Raw genomic sequence first — 27,778 nt, forward strand, 5'->3', positions numbered from 1 at the left:
AAATGAAAAGTTATGTGAATAACATTGATTCAATCAGAATGTGAGTAGGCATCAGAAAAGATGCAACAAATAAGGAGCTCTACATACATAAGAGAGGAAGTGAACGATTCTCACTTGGGGCATCAAGAAGGCACTTTTTTCCCCTTGATCATTGTAATTATGCCCCAATTTACATTTGGAGAATAATTTCTTTCCAACTGAATACAGTTTGATGGGACTGTCAAACAAAAGACCATGTACCCTCTGCTATTCATGCTGCACCTATAAGTCTCTCTCCTGGGGCTTTGAAACCTGAGGATGCAGAATGGTTAACACAAATTCATTTTAGTGGCAGCCCTGCAAGATGCTCGATGACCTGTTACACGGCCTCACAAAGATGCTCCTGTTTGTGTCCTTTAAGGACAACAGCTGCCCCTTGATTCTGCAGGGTACCTAATACATGTCCAATAAACTCATTTTCTGCTTAAGTAAATAAATAACCCTAAATGCTGCACGGGATAACAGTACAATTAGATTTATTTTGTAAAATTGGATACTTTATTTCATAAAATGGATTTTTGTAAAATAACTGCAAATTGTCACACATCTGAAAGTTAGGCATTACTTTGGGTATAGATTGACTGGAACATGGGATCTCATAGTCTGATTAGGGAAATAGGATTCAACATAAAACCTTAATTAACATCCTTCTAATACTCTACTATTTCTGTTATTTGCTTTCTCTATCTTGTCTGTTGTAGCTATAAACTGTTTTCTTAGAACTTGTAACAATCTTGTGGTTTCATTGTTATCCTTTTAGTTAGTATATTATAGTTTGCTGTAGAAATGAGATAAAAACAAAACAGTAATTATGAAAGGAAGCAGTGCTTGGAATAGTACCTGTTACACCATAGATGAAGAAATTAATGAACAAATGAGTGAGTAAATAAGAATGATGGGTGAATAGTATATAATCTATTCTCTGTGGAACTTCAGGGTAGAGAAAAAGCACTTCAGCCTAGAGTGGTCAGAAGCATGTTTCTGAGTTGTTGAGAGAAGGGTAGGATTTGAGCAGACAGACCAGCAAGGCAGGCGTTCTGAGCAGGAAATGAACATGAGCAAAGGCATAAAAGTGGAAAATCAGAAGCTGCACTTTGGTAAGCAGGAGCTATGGTGTGGGTTGTGGCTGCTGCTTTTGTGGGCCCCTGTGTAGGATGAACCCCTGTCACTGCAGCCTTGGATCTGCTCCTTCCCTTAGGACCTCGTTTTCCTTTTGCCTTAAGTTCTAGTGGAGGTGGTTGTTCTCTGGAGCCTTGGGTGTTTCAGGAATGAGGGGGTTAGAGGTGCCAGTGTCATTTATCTTTCAAACTTTCTCCTTTCACTCTTGTTTCAGAGCCCTAGCTCATTAGAACTTATGCTGTTCAGCCATGCCCTCTTTATCATTTATAGCTGCCTTTCATATGAGTCTTCCTTTTTTCTATTCATCTATCCATCCATCCATTTGTCCAGCAAGTATTTATTGAACTCCTACTGTATTCCACAGTCTGTTTTAGGTGCTGAGAATACAGTGGGGACAAGAGAAAACCAGTGCCCTGATTGAGCTTACATTCTAGTGGGGTGATGGATAATAAAGGGAATAAATGTATATTATAATTTTAGGTTTTGCTAAATGCTGTCAAGAAAAATAAAAACAGATTAGGGGTTAGAGTGAGGGGATGGAGTTGAGAGCTACTATCTTAGGTCGACTGGTCAGAGAAAGCTCTGAAGAGGTGATGCTGGAGCAGAAACCTGAATGAGGTGAGAGGGTGAGATATGGAGTTTTTGGAAGAAGAGTAATCAAGGCAGAAAGAAGAGTTTATGCCAATGCCCAGAGGTGAGGATGAGCTTGAAGTGTCTGAGGAAGTACAAGGAGGTTCATGTGGCTGGAGCTAAATGAAGATAGAAGGGGTCAGAGGAATGGGCAGTGGCAAGATTATGTGGGGCCTTTAGCTTCCGAGTGTTCTTCTCCCCCAAGTCCTTCCGTCAAACTGGGTATGTGGATGAGCCATCCAGAAACTTGGCTTCATGTTTCATTGATCTCATTTCCATTTCTTTCAGCCACTTGCTTCCATTGTACTACACTCTGGTCCTGGTCCCCATCTGAACTGTTCTACTTCTGAAATCAAAATTTCAGACATCTCATCCTCTGAAATCTATCCAGCTTATTGGTCAGCTAACCTCCAACACCCCAGTTTTTCAGCTTCAAATGGACCTTCAATTCTCTTATCTTTCCCTCTCTATTTAACAGCCTCTGCCTATATATATTTCCTCCCCTATCCAGCTGGATTCACAACCTATCACTGCCAGTATTCTAAATCCTTTCTGGTGCACCTTCCATTGCATCTGTCTTGCCCACGGTATATAAATTCAGCTGTCCATCTCTTTTCTTGCTGATTCGTGGGCTGCTGATCCACAGGAAAAAATAAGGCAAAGCACACAGACTACTGTGGTTATACATTAATGATCATCAATCTCAGTTAAACCCTTAGCACTGCCTGACCAGCCTACTGTTTCCCTAGGCAGCTGTCTCCCATTTTCAACAACTATTTCAAAACTTCTCCACTCCCCTGAAACCTCTGACCCACCCACCACCCCCTCTCATTCTCTGTCGATGACTGAGTCCTTCACAGAACAACTAGAAGTGATCAGATAGGAATCCTCTCCATTTCTGAGCCACAGATCTACAATCCTCACTGTTCTCTGCATCAGTATTCTTTCTCTCCTCTTCCAGTAGAAGAGGCATTCCTCACATGTCTGGGTCCCATTCTTTTTAGTATCTTGACACTTTTCTTCTGTTTTCTACTCATCCATCTTTCTGATTTCCTCCCATTAAAAAAAATTTTTTTTCCCAATTTATCTCATCTTAATATCCCTTGACCCACATCCTCCTCTAGTTACCATACACTTTCTCTCTTCTCCATTTTAGAAACTTCTGAAAAAGTTTACCTTCCCTTCCCAAGCCATTCCCAGTATCATTTCCAGGATCTTTCATGTTGCTAAAGCCAACGTACATTTTTCAGTCCTCATTTTACTAGATCTTTCAGCAGCACTTGACATCATTGATCACTCTCTCTTTCTAAAAAATACACCCTTCATCATCCTTTTTTTTCCCCAAACACTCTCCTGTTTTGCCTCCCACATCTCTAGCAATGTATTCTCATTCTTCTTTGCAAGACTCTGTCATCTACTGTCCTCTTAGTTGTAGGTGTTCAGTAGAGCTTTGCCCTAAGCCATTTCTCTCTACAGACTTAAACCAGGTAATTTGGTTCATTCTCTTATCATCAATTTGCTGATGACTATCAGCTATAGATCTCTAGCCCATATCACTCTCCTGAACTTGAGACATAAATAATTACTTATCAGCTATCTGCCTTTAGATGTCTAAAAGGTACTTTAAACACAGGATGAACAAAATTCAACTCATCTCCTACAATCTTGTTCTTCTAGTGTTCCTTATTCAAGAAATGACATTGCCATCCACACAGTTGCTCAGACCAGAGGCATGTGTCACTCTTGGCCTCTCTCTCTCCCCTTCACTCATCACAGCTGGTCATTTACCAAGTCCTATCAATTTCCCCAGTTAACTGGTTTCACTCACTTCCTTTTATTAAGTTCCCCCTTTCCCCCACCCCATGCATTTCCTATGCAGCAGCCTGAATTATCTTCCAAAGAGAAATTACATCCTTTGAATGCTTAAAATTTCAAGTTGATTTGCATTGCTTTTGGGATAAAGTCCTGGTTCCTGCCTCTATCTCTAGCCTTATGTCTCTTGAATTCTTTTCTCTGCTATTTTCTTTCAGTTCCTTTATTTTCACTGTCTGGATCCTGATCTGCCATCTACCAAGGTAACTCAGAGGCATTACTCTGGTTTTAGATTAAACATCATTTTCTCCAGGAGGTTAGGAGCCCATGTTCTGTTTACATAGTGCCCTGAACTGCCCTTATCATAGAGTCAACAGGTTTTCTTGTAATTACTAGGTTAATTACCTATTTCTTCTGGATTATAGGAACTGTGTTTTCCTCTGTATCCTGGTATGTCACTGTGACTGGTACATGGTAAGTTCCTATTATATGCTAAAGGGAGAAAGGGAAAGAGAGAAACTAATATGAAATAGAGTACAAAATTTGCATACATTTTAAAGATAAAACATGGCTCGAAATAAATTTTGCTTCTCTGTCACACAAGTATGGTTTGCATTAACCTCGCAACACAAATTACATGTCAGCCTTTCCCCTCCTCCCCTCTTTAGTGAAAAGACATATTTAGGACATTTGGTCTGCAGATTCCATTGAATGGACAGAGCTAGATATTTACTTAGACCAGTGGTTCTCAGCTGAGGCTACCCTTTGGTATCCCTTGGTGGGGACATTTAAAAATTCTGTTTCCTGAGCCCCACCTTCATAGATTCTCATTTAATTGGCCTGAGATTTGTAAAGGCTGTCTGCATGATTCTGATGCACGACAAAGTTAAGAACGTGACGGTTACTGGAGTCTTTTCCTCTGTGACTTGCTTCATTGACTGATTTTTGAGCCTGTTGGCGAGGAAGACGTGTAAACAATCCTGATCCACCAACTAGTGATTTCAACTACAACTAAAATTGTCTGAAATAGTAAAAAGAATGCATTGAAACAAGTAACTGTCAAGTCCAGAGGCAGTGTTGGTTTTAGGCAAACTTGATCTGATGGCCCAGTGATGTCTCCAGTTACTCCACATCTTTCTGTTTCTCTTATTTGTCTTGGTGTTGGCTTTCTCCTGATTTAGGCCCTCCTCATGGCCAAAGATGGCTGCAAAAGGGACCTGGAAAGTGAACCCATCTTTGTCCTGGTATCATTATTAGAAAAAGTTCTCAGATTGACTCTGATTGGACTGGTGTAGGTTACAAACCAATTGCTGTGTTGAGGGGTTGAGATGTACTAGCACAAGGGTGAAGTACTCTTCCCAGGAACCACAGCAATCCCCAAGTGTACAGAGGGAAGCAAGAGGGGAGAAAAGTCAGTGCTGAAACCAGATGTCTGCTGTAACCACACAGATTTGGCCTGGCTGCAGAATTTGGTCATGAAACTGTGATAGTGCTTCATAGTTTTATACTGTATGCTAGACTGTAAAGTACGTACCACTTTAGAAGTAGCATAGATATCTTCCATCAGTTCCTACAGCTAGTGACTAATAATAAACTGAGTAAGATTATATTCATCACAAAACTGTTGAGAAAGAACTTGAGAACAGAAAATTTGATTTGGATCCTGCAAATGTAATTTGCTTCATGAAATGGCTTTTGCTTAGTGCCTCAATGAACACATTTTCTTGACGCATTTTGAAAAACAAAAAATCTTAGACCCTCCAGAGAGTCTCATTTGTGGATTGCCACCCTCCAAGCTGAGTGTCACTAGCCAAGAAGAATTCTGTTTATCTTTGCTTTTTAAAATTTTCATTATGAAAGCAATAGGGTTTAAAGTTCACCCCTAAAATATATTATTAAATTATAATACTGGTTATGCCATTTCTAATGACGTAGTCTTCAAAAAAAAAAGCAAAAAACCAACCACCACACACACAAAAATTCTCCTAAGAGTCCCCTTCCCTCTACCCATCCCTCAGGGGATGGTAACTCTGCCTAGTTGAAAATTCACTGTTCTAGAACTTGCTCTTACCAAACACTTTTTTGATTATAATTTGGCTTTGTATAAAAGTTTTCCCATAGTAGGAAATGTACTAACCAGCAAACATGGATTTGGGGTCTGCTTGTAGTTATGTTTCCCACTGCAAGTTAATTTATTGGCATTCATCAACCCTTAGAGTCTCATTGTGTCTGCGTGTGCTAACGTTTAAGTTGCTGAGTTTATAAAACTGAGGACCACATTTCAGAACAAGGCCCCTGCCATAAACTTTACCAAGGCCAGCAATGTTATCCTGACCTGGTGACCAGCTGGTCATTCTTCAAGCTACCCTCACCTGATTCCTTTCCATTCAAATTGTACCAGTAAAATCCTTCTTAAAAAGAGGCATAAAATAGCACAGGTAGAGTTTTCTTTGACCATTTCAAACTGAATCTTCTGTCTTTATACCTAGCAAGATGGCATGCATGCCTAGACATGTGAGAGGAGAACAGGACCCTCAGGCGTCATCATCCTAGGGCTGATAACAAGAAGTTCCTTTAAAGAGAGTGCTTGTGGTGAGGAAGAACTCAGGAGCTAGAACGTGAGCATTGAGTATGTATTGGCCCTAAAATCTCCGGAATCGTCTGTGGAGGGAGGGGAGAAGCTTGTTTGCAAGAGGTGGAGACTGAATTCATCTGCAGGGCTGCAAGTTCCAGTACTCTGGAAACAACAAAGAGGGATCTTCCAGTGATGAAACATCATGGACAAGCCCTCTGCAAAGACGCTGTTGTTGTTTTTAACTATAGAAGATTTCAAGCACATATATAAGCAGATAGAACAGTAGAATGGAGCCTCATATATTCACACTTAATTTCAGTAACAGTCAACTCCTGGCCAGTTTTGTTTCATCAAAACCCCCACCTGCTTTGCTTTGTGTCACCCACTCCCACGTCATTTTGAATCAAACCTCAAGACATCATTTCTGAGATGGAGATTTTTTCCATTGAGGAGCAAATTTATTCTGGCTGCTAATATGAAAATGATCACTGTGTTTAGGAAACTTGAATTTCTTCAGATAATGATTCCCTTACAGTACTGTGTCTTTGTAAGTATGGTATTAGGGTTCATTATCCAGGTAAAATTTCACTTGTTCAGGGGGGAGTGTAATACGTACTGTTATTTAAGGGATTGTTCACAGGAAATGGAGAACAAACCTGAGAACTCCAGGAAAGGTGCTCAGGCCAGAGCCTCACCTTGCATCTTAGGGAACTGGCCTGGGTTTGGCTAGATATGACCTAGAGTGGGCCACAGGAGGCCCTTACTACCACCATACATGATTTTGTTCCCAGGCTGAAGAATCCAGGCTGTGGAAAATGTCCTGAGTCCTGACTACCTTTCAGGTCAAAACCACGCTGTCCTGAGTAAAGGTGTTCATTCCCTGAAGGGAGTGGACATTCCCATTTTCATTTGGAGATGGACACCATGGTGGGCTTTGATTGAAGTTATGACATACTCCTTTCTCTCATGGCCTGAGGGCATTTGAAAGCCTGGATTCCAGTTAAGAGAAACAAACTCAAGGGCCATCTGCAAGAGGAAGGAGATTTGGCCCCTGTCTTATCATGGCTGGCCAGGAGTTAGGCAGAGAGGGGCTTGCCAGGATCTGGGGCTGAACATTGTTATATAGGCCACATCCAGTAAGAATTATAGGTTGTCTTCTGTGTTGTATTTTCCTTCTGTTTTTCTGAACCTTCAACAAAATCATATTAAAAGTTGTAGTCTGGTTTTACCAGCCTGGCGTGAGACCAAGAAAAGAGGTTGAGTACAGACGTAAGAAATCAGTACAATGGAGAATATCAGCAACCTGCTGTAAGAGGGCAGTGCTGACTTCGCAGGAAGGTTTTTGCACAGAGATTTTCTCCCTGGAGCCAGAGGCAATGACCATGATGGTCCTATGGGACAGGAGAATGTTCCCAGGGATTCTTGACGCTATTTGGGAGGTAAACCAGGTAAAAGACTAGACTTCCTGTGACCCTGAGGCAGGATGAAAGTAAAGGAAACATGCCTTATGCTAATCTCCAAGACCTGTGAGTCCTGAGCCTATGAGAGATAAATAAATAATGACATATGTCTTATAAATTCTTGATGAGCATAGCAAATTTCTGGAAGGGTACATGAGAAACTGCTGACAGGGTTTTCTCTAGGATTTTACTTTGTATTCGTCTATATAGTTTTTCAAAAAAAGGTTTACAAAGTATATATATTACCTTTATAATATAAATTAACCAAAATAAGATAAATATATATATTAAAAACATATTACCTCAAACGATATCCCAGCTGAACCAAGTTTATCCTCCATTAGGAATTAAATAGTAGAAAAACAGTGTGCTTTAAATATTATCCCAGGGTGGTTTACATTTGCTGAGTTCCCTCTAAATTTTTCTTCTGAAATGTTCCTACCTTAAAAAAAAAAAGACAAAATGTATCTATTACTGAACTACAAGCTGTGGAACAGCTTTGGTGTTCTCCCAGGCTTACACTACTAGTAATGATGTTAATTCCTTGCACATAGCATTCCAGCAGGGTTCTCATCCCCAGTTGCACACCCAGAAGCCTGACTCTGAGGTCAGTAAACCCGGAGTAGGCTCGTTAGAGGCCACCTCTTTTCATAATTTTAAAAACTCTGCAGTTGATTCTGATGTATGACCACAGTTGAGGTCCAGCACTAGAAGAAGTGGGGAGAATGTTACAGGGAATACCCCCAAAGGACTCAACCCAACCTTCTGCACGAGGTGAGTAGGCGTCAGATGACTGGTCCATCCCAAAGATACCCCACAAATAAGCAGAAAGCAGAGCCAAACAAACTGAACCCTGACAAAGAAGCGTAGACACCCTTGTAGTTAAAATATACTTGTTAGAAAGTTATTTTGAGTTAATTTTTCAATTCCTATCAGGTTTTTGAGTCTTGGTATTTTTCCTCCATGCATTTTTTGAAAGTCCAATGTGTGAATAAAGAGAAGATAGGAGAAAGAATAAGGTGTGCTGACGAAGGTATTTTTGGAGTGGGTTTTAGGACTCATTGGAGTTGGTCTTAATTCACTTAAAAGGGGCAGGAAAATACAGGTAGCATGAGGTTAGTGTGAAAAATATAGAGCCTCTACTCGAGGATTTGGGGCCAGCACATTAGTTCTTTATGTCTAGTTGCCTTAGTAGCACAATATAAAAGGAATGGGACTGGATGCTTTCCCAGCGTTATAGTTCTATGTAACTGTGAAAGAGAACCATGGCAAGAAAGGCCAGGTATGGAAGGGAGAATCTACCTTTTAAACAAAAATTGGGATTCTTAACCTTGGATCTTTAGAGAACTTCAGGGTGTCCATGAACCTCCTGAAATTGCATGCAAAATGTGTTTTTCTGGGATAATGGTCCGTGGGTTTCACTAGATTTTCAAACCATTAGGATCTGGTTTGAAATGATGCTTTCTTTTTCCATTTTTTGTTTTTTGTTGTTACTGTTTTGTGTAATTCTCCTTTTCACTTATTTTTCAGTATAAATACAGCCTTGATGATACAATTTCTGTTCTTTCCAAATAATAATGTTGTTTTACTATAAAATCTTGAAGAGAAACATAAATGCTTAGAAAATGTCTCAGTACTCACAAAGTTAATTTTTTTCCTAAACCTTAAGTGAGACCTTCCAAATACATGAATTTTTATGTCTTTACCTCAAACTTGAGAGTGTTCTCCTTCACTGCCCCCTCACCACATCTAATCAGGGAATTAAAGTCTTTCAGTGTGTTTCACATTTACGAATTGGGTACGTTGTAATTGTCACCCTTGTCCTTCACCTCTTGGACACCAGAGGGCAGACATCTTAAGTCTCACTTTTATCTGGGACACAAATCCTTTTCCCTACCACAGCAGTTTTCTCCTCCATATTTGCTCCCGCACCTTGAAGAAGCTTAAAGGAACAACTCACTTTGCTCTTTCTAATAATTAACATCTTTCCTGACAGTTCAACACACCCATCAGAGACAGAAAGTAATGATTACTAAGGAGGCTGCCACCCTTTACCAATCAGCACAATCAAAAGAATTGTTCTCATAGTCTTTGTAAACAATCAGTTCATAATCTTTTGTTGTTGTTGTTGTTCTTGTTAAGTTTAATTGTTTTAGGCTAAAAGACAGTCCAAAATTCTGTTTATCACTCCACCCTTCAAAGCTTGTAAAATGAGATAATAGGAGTGAATCTGCTTTCAGAGGGGAAGAAACACCCTATAATTGCAAAGTAGACTTACTTCTAGGAGGTAGTTAACAAGGCCAGGTTATTTGCCTAATAAGTAATCAATAAATGGCCATCAATAAATGGCCAACAATAATTGCTAGGGACACTTTTTTTTTAAAAGAGTAAAGTTAATTTTTGGTCTTTGTTAATGTAGTTTTTATATCTTTATTTTTTTTATGATTTCTCTATTGAGCCTCCTTTATGAAAAATTTTCATTTTTTTAAACCTGTTAACTCTTGAGAACTTGTCCAATACTGCACATTTAGAACCATTTAAATAGCCATCTGTACAGTTATAGGATATTATGGGTATTAAGAAGTCTAGAAATTAAATTTTCTAAAAATAGGACTTTTTTGTTTGTTTACTATGAAAAGCCTGATCTCAGTCATCAGTGAGTAAATGGAAATGCAGATATACAAATATGTGCAAACATATATTTTTTCTCTAATACCAAGTAAGAATATTTTTATTTTCCTTTGGGCCATCCCTCAATCACAGTCAACTTACAGTAGTTTTCAAATTTCTTAGGATTGTTTTTATTTGTCTTTTTGTTCCTTCGACAGCTATAATTAGATTGAGCTGAAGGGGTGAAAGACTTGAGAGCATCAGAACGATTCTGAATTCAACACAAATAGCCTTCAGTAGTGAAGAAATTTTGTACTCAAGGTTTTGTCAGCATTTTCTTTGTAAGCAAACTTTGGACTAGTATTCCTATCAAGATGATTTTATAGGAGGAGGGTATAACTCAGTGGTAGAATGTGTGCTTAGCATTGCAAGAGGTCCTGAGTTCAATCCCCAGTACCTCCATTTAAAAAAATTAACCTAATTACCCCCTACAAGAGAAAAAAAAAAGATGGTTTTATAAAAGTTGGTGAGGCTCCCCAGCTCACTCCTACCAAAATAAAACAAAATGAAACTTGATTATGTTGCAGTTCCCTTGGTGAGCCCCACTACTCTTTGTTATTTGTTATCTTGACTTTTTGTCATTAGTATAAGTAATGGGAAGAGAAATTAATATTTGTAGAGCACTTTATTCACAGGCACCGAGTTGTACTTATCCATTTCCCAACTCCCATGTGAGCTACATCCCACTGCTATCTCCATTACATGGGAGGAACAACTGCCTCTGGGAAGTTAAATAAGTTGATAAGATTTTAAAATTCAAGATACACATCATTACAGGAGAGAATTTTTGTTGTTGTTACTTTTTAGAATTGGCATTAATCCTGAATTTCCAATGGTTAACAGGTGAAAAGTTTTCATTTTAAGTTAAATATTTAAACTTGAAATATACTTTTAAATTACTACTGAGTACATGGCAAAATATATTCTGATCTCCAGTTCCCCCCAACACCAACCCTATCCCAAGTCATAAGTTTCAGACCCCATTCTCATTTCCCAGCATTACCTTTCCTCTCCACCCACATACCCCACTCACCAGTGTAGTCACTCTCACCTACAGGGTATGTCAAGTCTGAGTGTTTTGTTTTGTTTTGTGGGTGGAGGGGAAAATGTAGCCTTGGGTGTCAGACACCTCCCGTCCTTACTTATTTCCAGCATGACCTTGAGCAAATGTTGTGACTTGACTGGGCCTCAGTTTCCACCTCAGCAAATAATATAATAATAATATATACTTCTTAGAGTTATTTTGAACATTAAATGAGATATCATTTGTATTGTCCTGGAGTATAATTGGTTCCAAAATACTTCCCACCCTCTTTAGTTGTAAGGTGGGTAATATCTATCAGTAAATCATTTGGCCGTTCCAGTTGTGGTTTAGAGCAGTGAATGCAGTCAGGAAACCTAGGGCTGTGACTCCATCATAGGAGTTAGCTTTTGGTATTGGCCTCAGACTAATGTCTACTTTCTAAAAATGTCTTGCTTGTGAGACTCAAGAATGTGAAGGTGGGTTACACAGTCCTGCTTGTGCAGGCCACACTTGGTTTTCCTCTCACTGCAAGCATTTGTCAGCAACTAAAAACACTTCAGTTGTTGTGAATTCAGGAAAATTCAGGAACAAGAGAATGTTGTGAAAATGGCAAATCAAATACTGAACATGAAAAAAGCCGCAGCTAGGAAAAAAGTCTGATTTGGTGAAAGGATCATTTTCTGTTTTTGCTCATCCCTTTTCTTTTCCCTGTCAAAGTTCCCAATCATTTAAAATTTAAAACTGTAAAATAAAATTCTGCCTTTCTTCCCTTCCTTTCCCTTTTTTTGCCTTTCCTTCCCTTCTCTTTCCTTTCTTTTTTCTATTACTTCCACTCCATTCAGCATTTAGTTAATCAAGAACTATAAACTAAGCACCTGTTGTGTATCAGACATCATGCTGAGCACTGAGAATACAGTTACAGGCAAAATGGCCAGTCTTGGGTCTTGTGAAGCTCATATTGGTTGGGAAGGCGGATAGTAAGTAAGTCACAATAAATAAATGAATATCAAAGTAATAAAATGAAAAAAAAAGTAATAAAGTGATTTCAGAGAGCACTAAATGTGATAAGGAAAATAAAGCAAGCAAATGTTAACAGGGTAACTGGAGAGCCTTTTTAGATTAGGTGGTCACAGAAGGCCTCTTGGAAGAGAGACCTTGAACTGAGACCTGGCTGATGAGGTCTGAGTCATTGGAAAATCTGAGAGAACAGCTTTGTGTCTGGGCTTTGCGATGGGAAGGAACTTAGTTTGTTGAAAGAAGCAGAAGAGGTAGGGTTGAAGGGGAGAGTGGTAGGAGTCAAGGTCAGAGAGGTAGGCACGGGGGGAGGAGCATTTCATGAAAAATTTCCTAGACTGCGGTTAGGTTTTGGATTTTATACTGGAGCCTTTTGAACAAGGGGTCTGCTTAAGTGATCTGCTTAATGCTTGAAAGATTTGCCCTGGACCTGTAGTGGTAATGATTAGCAGTAGGGATACCAGTTAGGGAGTCATGTCAGTCCTGGAGCAAGAGATGATAGTGGCTGGAGCATAATGGTTGAGAGGGTGAGCAACAGACATTTGGGAATATAGACGTGAATGTAAAAGAAGAATTAGTGTGACTTGTGGGTGGATTAGATACAGAGCAGCAGGAAAAGGGAGGAATCAACTATGACTCCCAGATTTTTAGCCTGAGCAACTTGGAGCGTGGCAGTGCCATTGCTGACGTGTTGAAGACTGAGTTTGGGTTAAGGGTGTGACCAAGAGTTCATGTTAATTTTAAGATTCCTTTCAAATACCCAAATGCAGATGTCAAGCAATCAGTTAAGTATGTGGTTCTAAAGCTCAGGAGAGAGAGTTGAGCTAGAGATACATAATTGACGGTTGTTGGCATGGAGATTGAATCATTTATTTAAAAAATAGATATTGAGTGTCTATTATGTACTAGTGGATATATTATATACTGATGTTGGAACAGTAAATTATGTAGTCTCTTAGAAGGTGACAAGTTTATAAAAAAAAAAAGAAAGAAAGAAGGATGAGAAGAATTAAGATTGTGAGGGGTTGACCTACCTGGCTTATGGTTTTAAATAGGGAGGTCAGGAAGACCTCACTGAGATGGTGAACTTCAAGAATTCCAAGAAGTGAGGGAGTTAGCTTTGTGGATACCTGGAGGAAGAATATTCCAGGCAGAGCCAGTGCAAACTCCCAAAGATGAGAACCTGGCATGTAAACAGCAAGCAGTGCTGCAGGGCTGGGAGCAAAGTACTGGAGGACCTCCCTGTGGGCTGGGGGCCTCCATCTTTAAGAGCTCAGATAGATGGGAAGGGAAGCTGTCAAAGAAGATTGAGGAGAAGAGCCCAACCCAGTGGTAGGTAGAAAATGTGCCACAGAAGCCAAGAGAAGAAACTGTTTCAAGAAAAAGAGGCTGGTCAGCTGATGCTGCTGAAAGGGTAGGTGTGATGAAAACCACAAGTGACTTTATAGTGAAGCACAAGTTTATTTTCTATGTCTATGAGTCTCTCTGATCTGCAAATAAGTTCGTCTGTCTTTTTTTTAGATTCACGTATAAGTGACATTTTTCAAGTATGTAAAGCCTCCTCCCTTTCCCCTTCCCCATCTTCCTCCCAAACTGTACCCATTTAATTACATCAATACATAATCAGCTTGGGTGGGGTTCATCAGTAAAAGCTGGAGAGTGAAATCGCTTTGACACAGTGATTAAGAGAACAGACTTTGGCTATGAACCTAGGTTTATATGTTGGCTCTGCTCTTTATTAGATATGTGAACTTTGGTAAGTTACTTAACCTCTTTATGCCTCAGTTTCTTTCTTTCTTAAAAGGAAATAATGATAATGTTTTATAAGAGTTTTGCAAGGGGTTAATTCATCTAATCTTCACAATGACCATAATTACGAGATAAATACTATAATTAAACCCATTTTACAGATGAGAAGATCAAAGGAGAGGTGTTAAGTAACCTACCCTAGGTTAAAAATCTGTTAAAAATAGATTTACTATATAATCCAGCAATTCCACTTCTGAGTATATATCTACAAGAATTGAAAGCAGGGTCTCAAAAGGATACTTATACACCCATGTTCATAGTACCATTATTCACAATGGTAGAAGCCGAAAGATAAAAGCAACCCAAGGTTTCCTAGACAGAAGAATAGACAAACAAAATGTGGTATATTCCTACAATGGAGTATTATTCAGTCTCATGGAAGGAAATCTGACACATGCTATAATATAGATGAACCCTGAAGTCATTATGCTTAAAGTGAAATAAGCTAGTTACAAAAAGACGCTGTGTGATCCCACTTATATGAGTCACTTAGAGTAGTCAAATTTGTAGGGACAGAAAGTAGAATGGTGATTGTAGAAAATAGAAGGGGCTGGGGGAAGAGTGATATGGGGAGTTGTTTAATGAGGACAGAATTTCAGCTTTGCAACATGAAGAGTTCTGGAGATTGGTTGTACAATACTGTGAATGTACTTATTACTACTGAACTGTACACTTAAAAATGGTTACCATGGTAAATTTTATGCTATGTATATTTTACCACAATTGAAAACAAAACAGATAAACAAAATGAAAACAAACAAGGCAAAAAGCCACCAGTCTTGTAGAGAACATCGTGATTCTGTACTGTTGAGAGTGACAGAGAGTTTGATGCCTATTGGGTGGGGAATGCATGAACTCAATCATTGACAAGCCGAGGTACAGTGTTCTTTCATGACCCAAATAGAAATGCCTAGTCATTAGCTAAGGATGCATCTTGGAGGTTGGTGACCTGTACTGTGGAGGTTCTAGGAAGACAAAGCAGTAGGTAGCCCTCTACTGCAAAGATGGAGTAGATGGGGGAGGGTGGAGATGAGGACAGAGGAAACATGGAAGACGCCTGCCATGATCCTAGGTTAGAAGAATGGTGATGGTACTGCCATGTCCCAGGAAGGGGAAGCTGGAGCCTGAGCAGGTGGAAGAGGCAATTGTGGGTTCAGTGATGGATGTGTGAATTCTGGGGATAAGCAGAGCTGTCTTGTTGATGGTGAGTTTGAAGTCTGAGAGAGTGATTGGGACTGAGATGTCTCTTACTGAGCATGTCCTCAACTGTAGCCTCTGAGAAGTGGTTTCCTCCAACATTCACTGTGCACATGAACATTTCAGAGATCCTGAGAGTGCTTTGGGAGAGGGAATTGCTTAACTTTGTTTAACCTAGGTTTTTCTAAATTCATTTGAATGCCCAACCCCTTTTTTCCCCCATAAAACCTATTAACTTACTGAGGACCACACTTTAGGGAATTGTTCACTAGTCTATACAGATATTTTTCTGTTGACAAAGTAAAACAAAGGAGAAACTGGTTAGAAGGTTGATAGATCTGTGAGTATTCAGTGTGTCTTAAGTCACCAAACCAGAGTGAGGGAGGTTCCAGAAACCTTGGCCTGACTTGGGGACTGAGGACACCGACCCCTCTGCATGGGTAGTGTTGGGGAAGGCTGCTGGGGGTTTTGATCAAAGACAGCTTGCTGGTTTGGCTTTCTACCTACTGTACATGCGCCAGTAAAGCCCTGATCCAATCCCTCCCCTGGTTCTTTTTTATCCTCTGCATTGGCTTCTTGTCCTTGCTTTTTCATTTGCATAACTAATGCACACAACACAGAGTTCCCGCAATTTTAAAGACAGCTGGCCAGCACATCTTGGAGGCTGATGTCTGGAAACATCTGGAAAAGGGCTAAAGTTACTGCAGCCCAACTGAGAACAATGGAAACACATTAATATGGAAAATTCAGTATGGGGGAGCCTGTGTACATAAAAATGGCTGCCAGGCTGACTTACAAAAGCCTTGTGCAAAACCCTCTTGTTAGTTTGGGCATTGATGCCACTGAGTTATTGAGTGATAGGCCAGTTAAAACTGAAATATTGCCACCCTCTTTGGGACCCTTCTCTTTGAGGCTTTTTCTTAAAAGGCTTCCTAGAAATCCTGCCAACTAATAACCAAGATACTCTTTTCTGAAAATTCATGAACTAGTATTTTATTTTGTAATAATAACTTTAAGCTAATCTCCCTCTGTCCTCATTCTCTCTCAAAATATAAAGATATAAAATAGAGTTCTCATATACATATTTTGCTGTCTCTAAGAAGTCAGTGTTGGTAGAAATATTGAACTTTACAAAAACTGTGATTGAAATATTTAAATGTGAACACTATATCCCAAGGCTGCCTGGAATAGGGGTTAAAAGAATGGGTTTTAGAGTTTGGATTCTGGCTTCTCCTCTTAACCAACTGTATGTGACCTTGCTAAATTACTTAATTAGTATAAATTAATCTGTAAAATTCTGTCAGCTATTTCGGCCTATTTGGACTGTCATGAGAAGTACCATGCTAATGTGTTAGGAGTGCTTAGTGAGATGCGTGGCCCACGTTAGCTACTATGATTGTAATTTTGTTGCTATCCAAGGATTGAGAAGAAATCCCTGCTCTATTTCTCAATTCAACTCTAACACATTGAGCACTTGCTTCCAGTTTCCTGTCCTAGAGATGTATGTCTTAGAATTAGGATTTCTCCTGCAGATGTTCCCCTAGAGTTCTACCTACTGTTTCACTATTTTATAGAAACCAAAGTGGTATTGTCTCTTGTGTGGATTAATAATTACCATCTCATTGCATCTCCCAATATTTGGACTCTTGGTCCTTTGTATGACACTTGCTTTACCCCTCTGAAAGCGGGTTGGATTTTCTCCTATCTTCAGGGTTCTGAAATTTCTCAACGATGTGCTTTGATGTTGGTCTGTTTTAATCCATTGTACCAGGTACTTGTTGGGCCCTACCAGTCTGGCAGCTTGTGTTCCTTGGTTTTGGAAATCTTTGTGAATTGTTGATTTATTATGAGTTCCTCCACATTATTAATTCTTTTCTTTCTTTCTTGAACTCCTATTTATTAGAGTATTGGACCTTCCAGACTGATCCTTTGATTACTTTCTCTCTTATTCCCTGTTATCTTTTCTTTGTCTTTATTTTCTGAGAGTTCCTCAACTTTATCACCTTACACCTTCTCTTAAGGTTTTTTAACTCATATTTTAAATTTCCAAGAGTTCTTTTTTGTTCTCTAATGATTCTTTTTTTTTTTTTTATAGCATCCTATTCTTATCTTTTTACTTCTCTGAAGATGTTAATGATAGCTTTTTTGGGGGGTGAGGAGGAAGCTTATGTTTTTCTTCCTAGTCTGTTTCCTCTCTAGTTGATTTTTTTCTCCTTGTGTGTTGTCTCTCTGTATTCCCTGGTAGAGATTTGCTGTCTTCAGATGTCTGGTAATCCTTACCCTTCACTCATATTTTAAAGCTGATGGGAAATTGTGTCATGGATAAAGCTTGTCCAGTTCAGGCTTTACTCTGAGGGGATCTGCCTGGGCCACTTGTATGAGGGGAAATGTCATTGCCCTTAGGTCTTTTTTCTTGGCCTTAAGTTTTTCAGAGAGGAAATGTCTGCTTTCCTGCGTAGGGGGCTTAGTTATACCTGGCTGCCACTGTTCTGGAAGTTAAATGTGGACTGGGAATTACAACACTTCATTATACAAACATTTTTTTTCAAACCTCTTTGCTTTCAGTATAGTATTCCCAGTCTTAATCATGCCTTGTGCCCCTAATTCTCACTGAAAGACCCTCATCCTCTGCAGAAGGAAACTTCAAGTCTTCTCTTCTGGAGAAAAGCAGCTGACCAAGCTGCATGTGAGAAGTGGGCTTTGGGATGGCCTCTCCTGGAAACTGAGTTGCTTCTTGGTTTTCCTCTCTGCTGGTTTAGGGTTTAGCTTTCTCAGTTCACTAACTCAGATACTAGTTGTCCTGTTTTTCAGCCTCTGACGTTTTGTTGCTATCGTTATTTCCTCCTTTTAGTTTTTACAAATCTCTTTAATTCTATTTTAATGGAGATTTGGGAGAGGGGTTAAATGCATTTGTTCAGTTAGCCATCTTTAATCAGTATTTTTTTAAAAGATATTCTTAATATAATGATTTGTTCTGAAAAATTAGATTTTCTGTGCCAGAATTCCAAGTCAAAGAATTCTGATGAGATCAACTAATCTATGTAGAATAATTTTGTAAATGTATTCATTAACTTCCAAACAGTTTTTTGATATTTTGGGCATTATAACTGCTGCGTGGTAAATGTTTCTGTTTGTTGGCAAAACTCGCTTCGGTTGCTCATCACCTTTTATGTGGTTACAGATGTAAACAACATGTGTGCCCCAGATGGGCGCTGAAGTCCAGGCTCCCAGTTTGTGACACACTCCTTCACACCAGAGGCTTCCAAATATAAGTCCCTAAATCCACTCATTTCAGCTTGGATCCTGGCAACTCGAAGAGAGAAATCTCTGAGTGACTAAAATCTCTATAATGAGAAAACCTTTACATTCATTATCTATTGTGCTGTGAGACTTTATATTCTACCTTCTTTTTGTTGAGTGAGGTGTGGGGAGAAATGTGGAGTTAGGGTGGAGTGGAGGCAGGGGTGTAACAAGATGAGTAACACACAAGCTAGGATTTAGGTCCGTGGTAAATGCTATGTGCCGGAATGAGGATTCCCACCACTGATATCCTCCTGGCAGAGCTGATTTCACAGGGGGTGGCTCAGACAGTAACTTGAGTGGGTCTGGACTGTGTGGCATGTGGCCAGTCTTACAGCAAAACAGAATCAGCAGAGCTCAGAAATGCCATGGCCAGCCTGGTAAACAGTAGTCAAAACTGAAGTTCCTTAACTGATTTTTGACCTCCATAGGTTAAAGGAAGACTAAACTTGCTTGTTATTTTATTGGTCAATCAGAATGTGTCTGATAGCATTTTTTTTGGTTTGCAAGGGCGAAGTTGAGGAAAGCTGCTTTTGAAGATCTAAGAATCATAATAATTGCTTTTCCTTAGTGCCTACTATTTGCTGGATGCTTTACATACATAGTCTCATTTAATCCTCTCGAACAATCCTGCGGTGGTTTTATTACAGCCATTTTGCATGAAAAATCTTGTCTTGAGAGGTTGAGTAACTTACCTGAGGTCACAAAGTTATTAAAAATTAAAGTGTACTTAAAAACAGGATTTTTAGAATTTTTCTCAGAAGTTCAGCATGAGCCAGCCTGCCAGGCCCAGCAGACAATAGACAATGTCCATAAGACTTTTTGTATTGTTTGTGCAGTGTTCATTTTGAATGTCGGGCACATTTCAGATGTGCCAAGAGAAAACGTAGTCTATTCTTGATGATATATAACAAAATAAAAGGCAAACTTGTCTGTTCTGTAATGCAAGTATATACAATTTTGTGACAGTGATCACAGCCCAGCAAATCACCTTCCAATACAGATACACAGATGACACAAACACGGGACGCAGAAGGAGTCAGCTGAGGGTGCTACTTACCTGGGCTGCCTTTTTGTCTAAAACTATCCCTGCCTAGTAGAAAAACTACCAAGATTTGGAGTCCTGTGTTCCAGTCCTGGTGTGGGTGCTCACCCAGGTGTAGTAGGCTTGTCACCTATGAAGGAAACTCAACTTTTGCGAATACCTAATGTGTGCAAGGCACAATTTTTCTTTGTGATTTACTTGTTTTTGTGAATAGTCTATACGTGTCCAAGGGTTCTGAAGGATACCAAAGTTAGACTCCCTCTCTCCTTGGCCCCCAGCTTTGTGATTGCCCTTCTTGGAGTTAATCATTGCTAACAGTTTTATGTAATACTTGCAGAGGTACCAAGAACTTTCTATACATTATGTCCTTAAGCCTCTAGGTTGTTGCTTCAATTTAATTTAATTTAATTTTTTTTATCTTTTCTTAGGATTTGAGGCAGGAAAAAGGCCAGTAATATGTGCTTAGCCTTCTTTTCTTTTTGTTGTTGAAGTATAGTTGACTTACAATGTTCTGTTAGTTTCTAGCCTACACTTTTTGTCCCCATTTTACAGATTCCAAAACTGAAACTGAGTGATTGGAGTATAATAGTGGATTGGACACAGCTGATGAGACAATGAGTGAACAGAATAGAGGGTAAGATATAGTTGGACTATAGAGAAAAGTCTAACATGTGTTTCTTGGAGTCTCATAAGGAGAAGAAAAGAGTCTTTCCTTTCCTCTGGCCTTCCTCATTCCTCTGGTCAGTGCCTTTATTCTTTTGATGATACAAGCTCAAAAATTAAGAGGCTGGGTGGCTGAACAACATGATCAAGAACCCCAGTTGTTCCCATCTTTCTCTTCGTCCATCTTCAGGCCAGCTGCACTTCTGGTTATAAGATGGCTGCCAGAGATCGAGGCATCACAGCCAGTCTTCCAATGTGCAGATAAAGTGGAAGGCATCTCCTCATGTACATCTGGTAGGAATGAAGACATCTTTCCTAGAAGTCCCTAGCAGACGTCATTGACCAAAACTTGGTCATATGCTCATTTTTATAATAGCCAAGGAGTATAATATTATCATAAATGGCTTGCCCCTGAGCTAGGCATAAGGTCATTATCCCTGAGGTATGGATACCCAAATAAAATTAGTTCTACTAACTAGAAAGGCGTGGGAAATAAAAAGAAGGAAGATAGGTCACTCTAGTTTCCTCCTACCTCCTTAGTCCAAGCCCTTGTAACCTCCCTCAGGGACAAGTATAAGAGCTTCCTAACTGGTCTCCCAATATTCTTTCCCACACAGCCCACCTTACACAAAGTTGCCAGATTCATCTTCCAGAAACACTGCCTTGCCACAGTGCCCTTCTGTTAAAAAAATGTCATTGGTTCTCCCTGACCTTCAGAAAAACATTCAAATTTAACATAGAATTTTCAAATCATAAAACATAAGAGTTGAAAGAACCAGAGAGCTTGGAATGTAAAAGGCTGGCACCAGATATATTAGCTTTCAGCTGTACTAGAAAACACAGATACGTGTTCTCTCCTAAATATTTATTTTGTCTAACCAAAGGCATGACCTACAGAAATCTCCCTAAAAGAGCAATCTTCCAATTGGGTTAAGCAACTTTGAAGAAGTATATGTACACTTTTTTTTTTTTAAACAGCATTAGTTTCCAGGTTTTTTTTTTGTTTGTTTATATATATATTTTTTCATTGAAGTATAGTCAGTTTACAATATTGTGTGGATTTCTGGTGTACAGCCAGTTTCCAGGTTTTCAACTTATTCTTTCTGAAAACTAGCCTTATGTTTTAATACAAATTCTTTATTTTCATCCTCCATTTCGAAGTAATCTCTGTTCTCCTTACTCATCCTGAATCTTGCCTTGGAATATTGCCTCCAGGATCTTGAGAAGCTCTGGGGAGTGAGGGAAGAGGCAAACAAAGGGATGATTTGAAGTTTTGATTTTGGGAAAGCCTCCTTTATGATTAAGGAAAATACCAGACGGGTCTTTCCATGAAGGGTGAGGTGTGGCTTTATACTTGGGGAATTTGGGCCTGTGCTAGAAGCTCTGTATTCAGATAGTTGTGGAGTGCAGAGGTGAAACATCTGATCACTGTCAAAAAATGTGTAACTCTTGAGGGAGAGACCCATGACCACAAAGTAAATAACATTTGAAATGCTGAAAATGGTGTCTGCCATTTGTTTTCAGTTATTGTCAAAATTCCGTCCTGGGTGGTGTCATTGGTTGGAAAGAGTCATCCCCGTGAGAGGGAGCAGTACAGGTTTCTGGTGCTGATGCAGGGCTGAGGGGCATAATTGATGGGCACACGCTGGAGTCTCTTACGTGTGTTCAAGTGCTGTCCACATTCACTAGAAGAGAGTGTGAATGATGCTGTCTAAACTTCTGCAAATTAGGGGGTGATAGGAAAATTCTTTTTAATATAAATAAAATGTTTTATGAGACTGCTGTATTCTCTACTATACTAGATAAAACTCATGGATAAAATTTCACATGCTTTTTTTTATATAAGGTGGGTATCACTGAATAGAGTAATAAAAACTTACATGTATGAAATTATATCATGGAATGTTTTTACAGTGGTAGTCAATTCTCATCTTATTTACTCTTTTAAAATATTAATGCAAAATAAAATATATGCTAGCTGCCAAATAGTTTTTAGCAGTTGATAGTTCTTCTCTTTCATTAAACAAATAGGAAAGTTAATAAGTTTTTAAAACCTTAATAGATTATATTCTGATTTTTATGTGTGATTTTGATTCAGTTTTCTCCCCCAGAGTCCATTACCTACACACATGTACATTTACCAAAGAAATACTAGGACTTGCATTATTCCTTACCTCGTAAGTAACTAATATTTCAGCCACATTTTATTGTATTATTACAAATTAAGTAATGAGAAATAGCATTTTTAAATTGTTTTATACATTTTAAATTGGTAAAATAATTACATTAGCTCTACATCCTGATGTATGACTTTTAGTAATTTATCTTACAAGGCGTGTTCCATAATTTCTCTGTGGTTTCATACTATTCTTCAAATTGCATTTTAACTTGATTTGAACTGATAAATAAATTTAGACTTTTTCCAATGGAATACATGTGTTTACCTGATTTATCTGATTGGTTTGACAGTGAGGACTGCCTTTTCCAATTAGTCTGTATGGAAAGTATTTCCTATAAGAGAAATGAGCTAAATCAGTAGCTACAAACTTTTGACAAAAATATTATTTAAAAACTAGAATTTTTTTGAAAATAATATACTGGCAAACATATTTTTAAAATTTTTTCAGAGTATATAAGGCACCTCTAATTGGAAAAGATTAGAGGTAGTCATTTAAATGACTAAATCTTAGTAGAAATGTTAGCAAACCTCCCAGAAATTGCAGAAGTAAATGGCTTTTGTAACTGGGTATCAAATCATTTTGCAAGTCAGTTTGTTTCTAATAAAAAAAAACTTTCCATAAAATTGAAGGAGTCCTCAGTTGAGTTGTTAACTGATGGATTATTAAAGCAAATTTTTTTATGATAGATGATAAAATTATTTGTTATAAAAGTATGACGTTCACATAATTTAGTTAAGATTGCCTTTTTAAAATGCTTCTTGCATTCTCATCCTTTTATTTCTGTAAAATTTTCTTGGCGGTAATGTTTATAAAAAGGAGTGAAGATCATTTTGTAATGTATAAAATCACTGTTTTGTGCACCAGAAACTCATATAATGTTGTAGGTCAATTATACTTCAAAAACAAACAAACTCATAGAAAAAGATACCAGATTTTTGGTTACAAGAGGAGGTTTAGGGGTGGGGGAAGGAGGAATTGGATGAAGGCAGTCAAAAGGCACAAACTCCCAATTATAAGATAAATAAGTACTACAAATGTAATGTACAACATGATTAATATAATTAGCGCTGCTGTATGTTTATATATGAAGATTGTTAAGAGAGTAAATCCTAAGAGTTCTCATCACAAAGAAAAATACATTTTTTTCTTTTATTTTGTATTCATATGAGATGGTAGATGTTCACTAAACTTATTGTGGTCATCATTTCATAATGTATGTAAATCAATTGTGCTGTATGCCTTAAACTTACACAGTGCTGTATGTCAATTATATCTCAATAAAACGGAGAAAAATTCATAAAAATGAAAAGTAGGAATGAAATTGATGCTCTAACTTGGGACACATGAACTAATTGAAAAGTAAACAGTCTCGCCTTATTAAGAACTGCAACTTTAATAACATTTTACTTTTTATGTTTAATGTTTATCTGAATTTGTCCTATATGTGGGTTATTTTGATAAATTTTATACTACTAATAATTATAATGATAAAATTCTTTTTGACACTTTAGAATCTATGAGCTGCCTCCCCAAATTTGTTCTCCCCTTCTTGGGTGCACACCCAGCCTACATTTCACTGTCTCCCTTGCTGCAAGGGGTAGCCATGTAGTTGTTCTGGGCAACAGAATGTGAATAGAATTGATGTGGGTCACTTCCAGGCCTGTTCCTGAAAATCTCATCCCTGCACTCTTTGCTTCTCCATTTACAAACTAAATGCTGTCAAGAATGAATCTCCATCAGGGAAGGTATAGCTCAGTGGTAGAGTGCCTGCTTAGCATGCACGAGGCCCTAGGTTCAATCCCCAGTACCTCCGTTAAAATAACTAATTAAATAAATAAACCTAACTACATCCCTCAAAAAAACAAACAAAAAAACCCCACAAACAAAATTAAATAAATAAATACAAAAAAATGAGTCTCCAGGAGAAGCCTGGCAAACTTCAGTAAAAGGCAAGACAATAATTACTGTGGGCTTTGCAGGCCACAGAAGGCCTCTGTCTCATATTCTGCTTGCTTTTTTTAAAGCAGTTATTTAAAAAGGTAAATCTATTGTTAGCTCCCAGGACACCTAAAAATAGGCCCACCAGCTAGATCCTAATCATTGGGGATAGTGGAGCCACTGATGGAAGGCACTTGGGTCCCCTAATCACTGTGTGGAGGAGAGCATCTTCCTTATTTGAGCACCTCACCCAGGACTATCATGAGAGAAGGAAAGAAATTGTGTTGAGCCAAGTCATGCTTCCACCTATTTGTTATTACAGCTCAACCCAACAAAGTATATGATATTTCCATATTTAACTTACAAATTTTTTTTAACAATGAATTATTAGACCTTTGAAGTATGTAGGAGAAGTGAGATAAAATTATGAGTTTAAGCAGACTCACAGATACAGAGAACAAACTAGTAGTTATCAGTGGGGAGAAGGGAGAAGGGCCAATACTGGGCTAGGGGATTAAGAGATACAAACTACTAGATATCAAATAAGCTACAAAGATAGATTGTACAACACAGGGAATATAGCAAATATTTTACAATAACAGTAAATGGAGTATAACCTTTAAAAACTGGATCACTATATTGTACACCTGTAACATAATATTACACATCAACTATACTTCAATTAAAAAAAAATTTTACTGAGCTTAAGGAGAAAGGAGAATGATGTAAAATTTCTAACTGTTACAGAATTTGTTTATGTATTTTTAAATGGATGATGGTGGGCATCACATTGCTTGGATTTTAAATGCAAGTGAATCTTTTAAAGAGAGTACTGTGATAGTTTATTTTAAAATACCTGTATTAATAATATATTGGAAATCACAACCTTTCCAATTATTCAAACATATGAAACATCTTAGACATCAACTAAAAACTTTTTGAAGGGTTGCAGGGTTTTAAAGAATTATTTTAGGGGACATGCCAAAAATCTTTGAAGAGACTTCAAAGAACCTTTAAAAAACCAAACCTCTTTTGAAAGCTTCATAGATTCATTGGGCTGGAAGAACAAGCAGGGGCTTTTCTGGTTCACCTCTGCCCTTTTGAAAATCCTGTGTCTAGGTCACCTTAGACAGTGTTCGACACAGGAATGCCTTTGCGCTTCAAGAGTCCTGCCAGCAGTGTCACTCTGGTAAGTGTGGACTCATTTCTTCTGACCTGAGGTTTTCCCACTGAATCGTGAGAATGAGAATTGGATTCTTTCTTTTCTTTCAAAAATTTTCCTTTGGATTGTTCTGAGGATTCGTGAGTTAAACATTTGTTGAGAACTTTGCGATATTTGGCTGAAAGTACAAAGTCTTATTTATTATTGTTGGCTGGGTGAAAGGTATACAAGTGCAAAGTATCATTTTCTTCCCTGGGCACACCGCATTATCATGCTTAATCCCCAGGAAACTCATAACCTCATTCTCATACAGGGCCTCCTCATTTACATAACCCGCCACAAACTGAGCTGACAAAGGACTTCTGGGAGAGGATTTGCAGTTTCTTCTGTCCTTCAGAGAGTTTCTGTCTGCCTAATAGGTGTGATAACTTTTTTGTCTGGCTGGATTGACAGTCCCTTACTTAGTCCTCTTACAGCAAGTGAGTAGGAAGGAGGAAGACCGTGGGCAGTGAGAAACTTAGGAAGACTGAGTTCTTATTTTGATCTGTCCTTGTCTACTCATCTGACCTGGACAAGTCACTTCACCTCTCTGAGGTTTATGTTCCTCATCTAAAAAATGTGGGAGTTGGAATAAGTAATTTCTATGATTTTCTTCACACTTAATATCTCCTCTTAAGCATGTCAAAATGCTGGAAGAGCTGCCCTGAAAATTTCAATGTATTGGTGTGTATCATCTGGCAATATGTGATACACAGCAAGAAAAGTACAAAATTAAAAGCGTAAGAGATACTGTTTTCCAAAAAAGCTTTAGGTTAAAGTTCTTTATTTAATTCTAGTTTTCACAGTAAATGTGTTTTATGCTGTTAGACCTATGAGGCTGCTGATGGTGGTGGTGGAGGTAGTAAGTGTGGTGAGAGAGGTGTGGAGGTGGTGTTGATAGTGATAGCAGTGATGGTGGAGGTGATGGTATAAACATCACAGCCACCTTGAAAGAAAACACATATATTAATGCTTTCATCACAGTGTCTGTTCATCTTTATGATTCCCATAGATCTTGGGATCTGCCTCGCACTAAACAGGTGCTTGATAGCTCTTTGATGAAAGAGTAGCTGGAGATAACTACAGATGCATCTTGCCCTAAAATCTAAGGCAAAAAAACTAATGCTCTTGTAGAGATCTCAGATTTAATACCACTTGACATAACAGGCTTTCTAAGAAAGCTGGGAAAATACTGTCTCTGAAGTCATTTTAATTGATGTTGCCGTTGCTTCACTTTCTAATGAAAGATGAAAGCGTGTGCGGATTATAGGAGGACCTTTTCTCAAAAGTAGTGGGAGAAAAACCACTGAAGTTTATCTACTCAAAAAGGGAACAGAATTTCAGAGGAAGAAGTTTGACTTGGACTATATCTAAAACTCAAAACTAAAAATTATAAAAATAATTTTATCTTACATGTAAAAAAATTTAGGTTACTTTAGAAACTATGGGCTGGTCCTTGAAATATACAAAGACAGAATCAAATATTGGGTTTTGTTTTTGTTTTTGTTTTTTTCTTTGGAAGGTACATAATTTTTTCAACAAAAGTTGATGGAGACAGAGGCCATTCATGGGCCCAAGAGCATGGACTCCCACTTACCAAAAGCAAAGCCAATCTAGTTCCTGCTGCTTCCAAATGTCCAATATACCAGCAACAGAGACTGAGCCTCCAATATGGTACTATTCCTGGAAGAGTCCAACCGGCCACTTGGCAAGTTGACTACAGTGGGCTTCTTCCATCCAGTTTATCTGCACAGGAGTAGAAATGTATTCTAGATCTGAGTTTGCTTTTCTTGCCCACAGAGCCTCAGTTAGCACCACTATCTGGAAAATTACAGAATATCTGATTCATAGGCATAAAATCCCACACAACATAGCATCCCATCCAGGAATCCACTTGGCCACAAAGAAGGTGTAGAAATTACCCTTTAGCTGTCGGGCCCACTGGTTGTATTACATACCTCAGTATCTAGAATTAGCTAAACTGACAGAAGGCACCACTGAAGGTGCAGGGATGAAGTGGCATCCTTGAGGGTGCAGTGTATACACTAAGTCGGAGACCTTAGATATTATGTAACTTAGAAGAAGAACACACGGGCGGCACA

At 38.6% G+C, this 27,778-nt stretch overlaps 1 protein-coding gene across 5 annotated transcripts in view; it reads left to right on the forward strand.

The window, feature by feature from the left end:
• The window catches only part of COMMD2 (COMM domain containing 2), a 39,576-nt gene extending 15,619 nt beyond the window's left edge, over positions 1 to 23,957 (forward strand). For 2 of the 5 annotated variants that reach the window (XM_010970396.3, XM_074369707.1), the window contains one exon: positions 18,531 to 23,957. Coding sequence is in view for 2 of the 5 variants with exons in the window: in XM_074369707.1 (XP_074225808.1) it covers positions 18,531 to 18,536 (6 nt within the window). In the remaining 3 variants the exon portion in view is untranslated. Of the gene's footprint in view, positions 1 to 4,025; positions 4,075 to 18,530 lie in introns of all 5 variants that reach the window. The other 3 variants (XM_010970397.3, XM_074369701.1, XR_012509038.1) reach the window with 2 other exon arrangements.
• The last annotated feature ends 3,821 nt before the right edge of the window (positions 23,958 to 27,778 follow it).

This window comes from Camelus bactrianus, chromosome 1 (genome assembly GCF_048773025.1).
Source record: "Camelus bactrianus isolate YW-2024 breed Bactrian camel chromosome 1, ASM4877302v1, whole genome shotgun sequence".
Taxonomy (NCBI): Eukaryota; Metazoa; Chordata; class Mammalia; order Artiodactyla; family Camelidae; genus Camelus; species Camelus bactrianus.